The sequence below is a fragment of the Mandrillus leucophaeus genome, unplaced genomic scaffold (assembly GCF_000951045.1).
Source record: "Mandrillus leucophaeus isolate KB7577 unplaced genomic scaffold, Mleu.le_1.0 Scaffold7, whole genome shotgun sequence".
NCBI lineage: Eukaryota > Metazoa > Chordata > Mammalia > Primates > Cercopithecidae > Mandrillus > Mandrillus leucophaeus.
Window position 1 is genome coordinate 2,362,998 of NW_012107585.1, and position 10,569 is coordinate 2,373,566.

Genomic DNA, 10,569 nt, shown 5'->3' on the forward strand with positions numbered 1-10,569 from the left:
TCCCTCCCTCTTTCCCTTTTCTTTCTCCCTTCCCTCCTTCCTTCCTTTCCTCTCCTTCCCTCCCTCCTTCCTTCCCTCTCTTCTTCTTCCCTCCCTCCTTCCTTCACTCTCTCCTTCCTTCCTTCCCTGCCCCTCCTCCCCTCCCTCCCTCCTTCCTTCTCTTCTTCTTTGCCTCTCTCCTTTCTTCCTTCCCTCTCTCATTCCTTTCCTCCCTTCTTCCTTCCCTGCTTCCTTTCTTTCTTCCTTCCCTCCTTCTTTCATCTCTCCTTCCCTCCCTCCTTCCTTCCCTCCCCACTTCCTGCCCTCCTTCCTTCCCTCCTCCCTTCCCTATCTCCTTCCTTTCTTCCTTCCTTCCCTCCTTACCTCCTTCCTTGCTTCCCTCCTTACTCCCTCCCTCCTTCCTTTCTTCATGCATTCTTCCTTCTCTCCCTCCCTCCCTCCCTCCTTTAAGGCCTACTCTGGGGTCAAGCTTGGAACTAAATGATGGGGATTCAGAGAGGAATAGAATGTGGCGCTTAAATAGTGAGACCATGGGTGGGAACCAGCCTTGGATGAAGGATGGGCTTTTTCATCCCATCCTTCACCCTCTCTCCACCTGTTTTCCTGCCATGTTGTCAGGTGGGTACCCAGCCTTTTATTCTGAGGAGGAGCCATGGGATAAGCCTGCCTGCCCACCAAGGTTGCAGTGAAGAAGAAAGGGCATGAGGACCACAGAGCAAATGAAGAGGCCCTTCCATAAATGGGGGAGTCCCTCCTGTTGCTTGAATGAAGCGGGGTCGTGGGCATCCCTCAGGGTGACCTGCATTTGCTGCAACAGGCCAGGGGCACTTTCTTTAGCAGATGGCACCCAAGGCCTCAGTTTCCCTTTCAGATGCTGAGAAAATATTCCAGTGTCCTAAAAAATGTGACAGCTAGAAGCCAGGTGCACTGTGGCCAACAGTGCAATCTAGAAAGTCAGTAGAGGCCAAGAGTATGAGTTTGGGGTCAAGTCCTGGCTTTGCTACTTGCTAGCTGTGTGATCTGGGACAAGTGACCATACCTCTCTCTGAGCCTTGGTTTCCCCATCAGGAAAACAAAGTGCTGTGCATAGGAAACGACTTAACTGACGTAGAGACTGTAGCATGGAGCCAGACTCACTTCCAGTGCTCCGTAGAGATTAGCCAGCCTAATAATTATAAAACTTAGGCTTCCCAAAGAAGGAGCTTTCTTCTCTGCCTCCGACAACTGAGTTGATTCTCTGGAGTTGAAATTGACTTCTGTTACCCCAGTCACATTCTCTTGCCTAGTGTCCCTTTAATTTTTATTTTATTTTATTTTATTTTGAGACAGAGTCTGGCTCTGTCACTCAGGCTGGAGTGTAGTGGGGTGAGCTCAACTCACTGCAACCTCTGCCCCCAGGTTCAAGCGATTCTCCTGCCTCAGCCTCCCAAGTAGCTGGGACTACAGGCATGTACCACCACATCTGGCTAATTTTTTTTTTTTTTTTTTTTTTTACTTTTAGTAGAGATGGGGTTTTGCCATGTTGGCTGGTCTTGAACTCCTGACCTCAAGTAATCCACTTGCCTCAGCCTTCCAAGATGTGGGAGTAAGGCATGAGCCACCCACCTGGCTTGTCCATTAAGTTCTAGACACTCACTATGAGGCTTCTAGGTAGAACCAGGAGAGCACCCTGTGGCTGGTGCTGTGTGACCCTGGGAAAGTTGTTTACCTCTCTGAGCCTCGCCCACATCTATGAAAGTAGGCTGAAACCACACACCCTCCTTATGGGGCGGAATTCAGACACTCGCAGAAGAGGCTGACAACTATTGTGAAGGGACTTTGTAAGTAACCAAGTGCCCTACAAGTGGGAGGGGTTATCAGAGCATAGGGCGAGGCTGACCTGCTGGTCCAGATGGATGCTGGATCGGGAACCTTGGCCTCTTTGGAACCCTCCTTCAGGGCAGCAAGCTGAGTAACCTGGATATTCTCTTACATGCAGCATTTTAAAGTGACCGCTCCAGCCAGGTGCGGTGGCTCACGCCTGTAATCCCAGCACTTTGGGAGGCTGAGGCAGGTGGATAATTTGAGGCCAGGAGTTTGAGACCAGCCTGGGCAACCTGATGAAACCCTGTTTCTACAAAAAACATAAAGAATTAGCTGGGCATGGTCCCAGGTACTTGGGGAGCTGAGGTGGGAGGATCACTTGAGCCCAGGAGGTGGAGGTTGCAGTGAGCCATCATGGCACCACTGCACTCCAGCCTGGGCTACAGAGCAAGACTCTGTCTCTAAACAAACAAACAAACAAACAAATAAATAAAGTGACTGCTCCCAAGTACAGAAGGTGCTGAAACTTTGGGATTCACTACCTCCCTTCCTCAAACCCCCTCGTATTGCTGCCACTGCCTGCTGGAGCCACCTTCCTCTTGGGATGAAGGGATAAGACTGTCTTTAGAGTAAACATCACTTCTCGTCCCAAATAAGTGCCACCATCCCGAAACTACAGGGACGCCCCATGGGGGAATGGAAGAGATGTGGCAGGAGATTAAGCCTGTTTCCAAGAGGAAAGAAAGAAAAAATGGGGACAACAGAGCAGGAGAGACAGGGCACTGCCGAGAAGCAGTGACAGCTCCTACCTCGGCTTGGCCCCCCGACTGGCAGGTGTGCCCTGGATCTGGGGCTCTGGGCCTGGTGGGCTTCACTGTCACCCAAGCCAGTGGGTTTTCTCGGGCCAGTGACTTCACCCAGCATCCAGGATGCCAGTGCTGATGTCCACCCCTACATGCAGGGGTGGATGAGCATTTTCCAAGCAGCCGTGTGCTCTAAGCGGCTTGAATCAAGCCAGGACTGCCTGTCACAAGAGTGACCCCGAAGAACATTCTCGCTCTGGGATTCCAATTCCTGACTTGGGACACTGACGCCTAAAGAGGTCCTTATTTCAGCCCCTAGGAGGCCATTTGGCAATTTGTGGAGGTAGTTTTGGTTGTTACAAGGATGGAGGTGGGGGTGCTCCTGGCACTGTAGTAGGAGGGAGGTGGCATTAGGGGTAGTGGCCATCCTGCAACACCAGGAACATGAGGGAAGAGAGTCTTGCATGCCACACGATCTCTGGGACTTCACACATATAAAAGACAAGCTTATATTCCTGGACTGAGATCCCAACTCTCTCCTGTATAAATACGGCTTTAAAACAGACTGAATTTTCCATGCAGTAAATCCACTGGGTAAATTAAGGAAAGATGGATTTACCCATTGCTTTATCAGGAGTCATTCACCATTTTGGAAAATCGCATCACCAAGGCGACGCTGCTCATGGCATTTGAGTTGCCAGAACAACACACCTGTGTCAGTCTCTGCTTCTGACGCTGTTGTGTTTGCAGCAATTCTATGTTTAGGCGCAAACATCTGACCATTCCAGTGTGGTCGTGTCTGAACGCTGATATGTTAAATTACAGGCTTTTGAAATTATAAGTTACTTTTATGAGGTCCCCTTCATTTAATAGTTAATGGCATTTTATTAGGTTTTAAAAATAAGAAGTGCAAGTAGGTTATATGATCCATGAATTAGTAAAGACACTTAAAAATATGTGTTAAGAAATGGAGGTGCTGGCCGGGCATGGTGGCTCACTCCTGTAATCCCAGCACTTTGGGGGGCCGAGACGGGCGGATCACCTGAGGTCAGGAGTTCAAGACCAGCCTGGCCAACATGGCGAAACCCTGTCTCTATTAAAAATACAAAAATTAGCCAGGCGTGCTGGCGTATGCCCATAATTCCAGCTACTCGGGAGGCTGAGGCAGAATTGCTGGAACCTGGGAGGTGGAGGTTGCAGTGAGCCGAGATCATGCCACTGTACTCCAGCATGATTAACAAAATGAGACCCCGTCTCAAAAAAAAAAAAAAAAAAAAAAAAAAAAAAAAAAAAAAAAAAAAAGAAATGGGGGTGCTTTGAGTGCAAACCATTGAGCTAGGAGGACACACACTATTATTAAATATCACTCATCCTTAGAACTGCTCACCTAAGTGAGTTTCACAGAGCCCTGTACTTGCTCTAAGCCACCTTCTCCAGACCTTGTCTCTCCTCTGAAGCAGGTTTTTTGGTTGCTTTTGGGCAAACCACCTCATCACGGTCACAGTTGAGATGGGTGACTAGTGGGAGGACTGCAAGGGATGAGGGAAGCTGAGAGCTTGGATGCAGCCTCCTGAGTTGGGAAAATAGGTCTGCAGCGGCATCCATGTCAGGCTGGCTTGTCTCGCCCTCTTGCTTGGGGAAACAAAGACAGGAGACTGCTTCCTGAGATGGCGTTTGGAGAGGAACCCCTTGGTGCCTGGTGACACGAGGGCTCCCATGAAGTCCTCCGCATCACACCCAAGCCTAGAGTTCTGCACCAAGCCTCGTGTCCCAGACTGCCAGCTGGGGGAGAGGATCAAATGAACCCCCTGGAGGGGAAGGACCCAACTCCCAGTTCTGGAAGGGAGGTTGCACTGGGATCCTCTGGGGGACATCTCCACATCGCATACAGAGATTCAGACTCCTGGGGTTCTGGGGGTGTGGCTGAAATAGAGCCCCTGGGAATTCTGATACTCACCCCTCCATGCCCACCCCAGGCCCAGTTGAGAATTGCAATCAAGTGCATGGGACACTAGATACAGCTAGGATTCAGTTGCCCATGGGAAGGGGACTCTGCTTATATAAGGTAAGACAGAGCTCCCATTCCACACTGGTGCTGCTCCTCTCAGGAGACGGAGCACTAACGGAGAGGGAACACTGAGGGACAGCAAGGGTGGTAGAGGATTGGGAGGGAGAGGTGGTGCTTGGGGGCAGCCTTTTGGTAGGGACACTTCCCAAAGCCTCCTGGCAAACAAGGCCAATGCCTTCTGTTCTGGATCCTACAGCTGCCTTAGGATTTAACTCCATGGCATGAGCTGGACTGCTGGGAGACACAGCAAGGCCTCAAGATGCCACCTCCACTGGATGTGCTGCTGGAGGGACCTAGGGGCAGTGGCAGCTCCCTGAGGCCTGGGTTCCAGCCTGGGAGGCCTCCTGTGCTAGTTGTGAGTGACTCAGGCTTCAAATCTCCCCCACTCAGCTGAATCCCAAAGACTGATCCTGGCTACCCACTCTGGAAATGCACATCCAATGCCACAGAGTTCCCCATGCATGCATCTACCTCACTGAGATGTCACACCATGCTGTGTGTATCTAGACCGAGACTCTTGGTCTTCCTCCTCCTGGGGATGAGGACCAAAGGTGCAGGGAGGACTCCAGGCTGTCCCCAGGGAATATACAGAGGAAAAAAGTAGGTTGGAGGGAAGAGGCTTAAAGGGAGGCCTGTGACCCTGGTTTTCCCTCTGCCCAGGGACTTGTGATGGAGCCCCTGTCTTACTCCTTGGGGGGCTCTGGGGTCTTGATGGAATTGGCCCCATTTTTGTCCAGGTGTGAGAAGTTAGGAAAACTCTGATGCACTGGCAGACTGAGGTGGGCTGCCACAGACTGAGGGGCCACCAAAGGGCAGTTTGGGAGGAAGGCTGCATCCCATGCAGCGCCTCAAACACGTTAAGCACACTCCTGCCTGAGGACTCTGCACAGGCTCTTCTCTTTACCTGGAGTGCCCATCCCCTCTCCCACCCCCTGGAAAGCTCCCAGACTCCCTCTCTCCCTTCCTCCAGGCATTTAATTAATTAATTATGAGACGGAGTCTCGCTCTGTGGTCCAGGCTGGAGTGCAGTGGTATGATCTCGGCTCACTGCAACCTCCGTCTCCCAGGTTCAAGTGATTCTCCTGGCTCAGCCTCCCAAGTACCTGGGATTACAGGCACCTACCATCACGCCTGGCTAATTTTGCATTTTTAGTAGAGATGGGGTTTCACCATGTTGGCAGGTTGGTCTCAAACTCCTGACCTCAGGTGATCTGCTTACCTCGGCCTCCCAAAGTGCTGGGATTATAGGCATTAGCCACCTTGCCCGGCTGTATTTAAATGTTGCCTTCCTAGTGAGACCTGCTCTAGCTTCCCTAGTTAAAAGTTCTCAATATTTCTGATCCCATCCTTTCCTGTCTTTTTTTTTTTTTTTTTTTTTGAGATGGAGTCTCGCTTTCCTCTCGCTGTGTTGCCCAGGCTGAAGGGAGGGTAGCAGTGCAATCTCAGCTCACTGCAACCTCCGCCTCCCGGGTCCAAGTGGTTCTCCTGCCTCAGCCGCCTGAGTAGCTGCGACTACAGGCATGTGCCATCATGCCCAGCGAATCCCTTCCCCGCTTTCTTTATCTCCTTTACATATATCCCTAACAGACGGTCACGTATCGCTTAACCACAGGGACACATTCTGTGAAACGCATCATTAGGCAGTTCAGCCATTGTGGGAACATCACAGAGTGCACTTACACAAACCTGGATGGGAGAGCCTACACCACACCACACCTAGGCTATACGGTGTAGCCTATTGCCTCCAGGCTATGAACCTGTACAGCATGTGACTGTAGGGAATGCTGAAGGCAACTGTAACACAACTGTAAGAATTTGTGGATCTAAACATATCTAAACATGGAAAAGGTACAGTAACAATACAGTTTTATAATCTAATAGGATCCCTGATACATAAACAGCCCTTTGATGACTGAGACATCATTATGCATCTATAGCACATGACCTCATTACATATTTTATATATTTATCTTATTTATCACCAGTCCTCCCCACTAGACTGTAAGCTCCCCAAGGGCAGGGGATTTGTTGATTTCATTCATTGCTCCACCCTAGAGCGTAGGACAGTGCCTGACACACAGTAGGTCCTCAATGAACATTTGTTAAATGAGTGAATGCAGGGGCCTGGGGAGCTACCTTAATCCAGGCCCCCAGGTTGTCGGTGGGGAGGGGGTGCGGAATGTTCCTGAAGATCTCTAAGTGCTCTGAGGACACTTTGGTGTTCTTGGGGAAAGGGTTGGGAAATCTTGGCCTGGATTTTTTGGTGGCCCCAGACTGAGCCTCCCTCTGAGTATGCCTAGACCCACCCTGGCAGCACTGGGCACTGTAGAATCAGTGCCAGACCTAAGATGCAAATGGAAGGGGGACACAGAAACTTCTCTCTGTGTTTAATCTCCTGACGCATTATCCTCTGACCGCCTGGCCCAGCCGCTGATTTCTCCCCAGAGAAGGAGCTAGCATCACCCACTCTGCTGCCAGCTCTCCTCCTGCAGAGAATTGAAAACATTCATCTGGTGAACATAGAGGGCTGGTACCCAGTTCTTTACATTCTCGTCCCAGCTCTCACATAATCCCAGCAAGACTGCGGATTTTGGGAACTGGGGCCAATTCTAGACTTTGATTCCCTTCTCCTCCTTTAGAATTTTACACATCCTGGACTGGCTGCAATGAGGAGAAAGCTGATTTAGGCTAATGGTTGCCCCGGGCTCAGCTCTTCCCTCCTGTCTTCCAAGGGGTTTTGCAGAGCCACACACCCCAGGGTGCCATGCACACATGCCTCCCACTTGCTAGGCAACCTCAGGAAGCGCAGCCTCCACTCTGAGCCTCTGTCTTCTCACTTGTGAAACACAGATTGTAAAAATGCAAGTTCCTGGGTTCCTGGAGGATTATAGGGGATAAAGATGAGAAGACACACTGTCCGCTACCATGATGATTAATTCGCTCTGGGTTTTGTGACAAGAGAAGCATCCTAGAAGCTATGCCCTCTGGCCTCTTGCGAATGTAATTTTAAGTGAAGATCAAGGGGGCCGCCAAGTGGGAATGCATATACAGGTGTCTGAGACAGCCCAGGTTGGCTTCTGGGCTGTGAGGCTGAGTCTCAATGGATGCAAATGTACACACACAAGCATGCGCGCGTGCACACACACACACACCCCCCACCCCCACCATGGAGCTTACCTGTCCACCTGGATTCCCATATCTTTCATCTCTGCCTTGGCAGGTGTCCCTCCCTTGACCCCTCTGCTCCCACTGGTGAGAAGGTTCAGCACAGGCTCTATCTCCTTGAGCAGTTCATTGTTCTCCCCTCTGCCTTGGAGGCCGACTCTGGCTGCTTTCTTTGCAGGGTCCTGGCCTGGGGGCCTGGGGGCCAGGCCGTTGGCATGGGGGAGCGAGCCAGCCTCCTGCCCATCGTCTTGGGCATGCTGAGGCCCATTCCCAGGACCCGAGGCCCCATCCACTGCCGGGGGTTGTTCTTTGCCGGCCGATGGCTGGTGGGACAGATCCACAGCTTTGGTGGGGGGACCCAGGGGCTGTGTCACCCGGATGGTTTTGGGGGTCCCATCACCTGTAAAGGTGGTCTCCAGGTGCGTGGTGAAGCCTTCAGGGCCCCTCAGAATGAGGACCACGTGGGTCTCGGAGGCAATGCCTCTGAGTACCTCCAGGGCGCTGTCATAGCTCAGGTCCACCAAGGGCCGGCCGTTGACTGCAAGAATGATGTCTCCGGCCTGGATGAGGCCACTCTGCTCCGCGGCGCCCCCACGAATCAGGTCGGAGATGATCACAGGTGGCTTACTGACCCGCTCCTTCACCAGGAATCCCAGGCCCCCAACTTTGCGCTTGAAAAGACGAACAGAAATGACATTGGGCTGGATTTGCTGAACACCAAACATGTGATCCTCCATGGTAACCAGCTTCCAAGGGGTCCTGTCTGAAGACCTCACGATGCTATCAGGCCAAGATGATTTCACCAGGAGAAGCCAGGCTTCAGGCTACGCTGAGAGCAGGAGCCGGGGTGACAGGTGCTGACAAGGCTTCAGCCCTCTCTGTCTTTGACGTCAACTCAGCGTCACCCACTCATGGCTGGTGGCCCGTCGGTGGCATGATTTCCTGCGTCCGCCTCTCTCCTTATTCTCCAAGGAAGTGATGGTTGACCAGGCAGACGTCAAGAGAGGCGGTGGGATGTGTCCCTAAGCCACAGGTCAGGCAGAGAGGGGAGGAGACGCGTCTGGTGGCTGTGTCTAGAAGTGACGCATGATAGATGTGAACTATTCTCTGGGTATCTTCATTGCCAGCCTGTTAGATGCGGATCAGACCTGAGGCATCATGAGCTGAAGAGGAAGAACAGGAAGGGGATGAAAAGAATTTTACAAAAAGAGATTGAAGTAGAGTGCCCAACACCACCTTGAAAACTGAGATAGAAAATGCAGCCAACTGACAAAGTCTAGCCACAAGACACTCCAGAATTTCAAGCCAACCTAGAAACAAAATCCTTCTTTCTGGAGTTAGCTGCAAAATACCCAGTGTCGCTTCCATGATCAACGCCCTCCGGGACGAAAGGGTCTCCCTGGGCAAACCACGGACAATCACCCCCAGAAATCAAGTGACAAGAATCAGAAAACCTCTCTTATCTCTTTCCCACCACGAGAAGTCATCAGTCCAACTTGTCAAGCATTCTAGTTGCTCTCTGTGTCTTGTATACATTTTCCATCCATAGCTCAGGGGCTCAGCTGGCATGGATTTTTGGGCTCTCTTTTCCAGCCGCTCCCAAAGCCCAGTGGAACGGGAATGACACTGCCTTCCATGGACCCAACGATGACGAACGTCCATTGGCCTTCATAACCATGTTTATAATTATTAGCTTGTTCCATGTTCAAAAGAATAGGCTTAGTCACACTGCAAACATGAATACCAAGAAGATGGGTCCACACAAAATTGTGGAAGACACTTTTGCTACACACACAGCTGAAACCCTGATGGAGAAACCTCAGGAAGAGTAGATTTTATACCCCTAAGGGAAACACAGGAACATTGCAGGTACTCAATGAATATTAGTTGACTGAAGAAAGAAAAACCCCAAAGACTAAACACGACAGACACTTTTTGAGCACGTTCCCTCTTAACACACATATTTTTTATTTCTCCTTTAATCCTAACGATAACTCCTCAAAAGAAGAGGAAAGGGAAGCTTGGGAAGGTTCAGTAACTTGTCCAAGGTCGCACAGACAATAATGGCAGGGGGAGGGTTTGACCTTGAGCCTGAGCTTTTAAACTTATACTCTAGTTCTTCCAAATTTATACTCTAGGATGGGTATGGAGACTCACACCTGTAATCCCAGCATTTTGGAAGGCTAAGGTGGGAGGATCGCAAGGTCAGGAGATCAAGACCATCCTGGCTAACACTGTGGAACCCTGTCTCTACTAAAAATACAAAAATTAGCCAGGCGTGGTGGCGGGTGCCTGTAATCCCAGCTACTTGGGAGGCTGAGGCACTAGAATTGCTTGAAACCAGGAGGTGGAGGTTGCAGTGAGCTGAGATTACACCACTGCACTCCAGCCTAGGCAACAGAGTGAGACTCTGTCTCCCTCGCCCCCCAAAAAATCAAATCTATATTCTAGTTATTTTCTTAACTCCTAACTTTTTCCCTGAAATACTGGCATCTTCCAAGTCACTGACTCCTTCAGGCTCAAAGAAATGGGGTCTGGTTGGGGTACCAAAGGCCAACAGGGGGCCTAGCTGGAGATGCTGTGGCCCAGGTGAGGGATGAGTACCTGTAGCATGTACCCACGGGGCTGTGTACATGCACAGTGTGGCATGTCTGGGGTGGGGCAGGTGATCTGTGGGTGTGGGTAGGGTGGGAAGTAGCCCCCAATCTCTACCCATGATTATTAGTTTGT

General features: G+C 50.9%; 1 protein-coding gene across 1 annotated transcript in view; it reads right to left on the reverse strand.

The window, feature by feature from the left end:
• The window catches only part of NOS1 (nitric oxide synthase 1 (neuronal)), a 143,462-nt gene extending 134,886 nt beyond the window's left edge, over positions 1-8,576 (reverse strand). Inside the window, exon 1 of the mRNA XM_011964544.1 lies at positions 7,852-8,576. Coding sequence (XP_011819934.1) covers positions 7,852-8,576 — 725 coding nt within the window. The remainder of the gene's footprint in view (positions 1-7,851) is intronic.
• Positions 8,577-10,569: the final 1,993 nt, after the last annotated feature.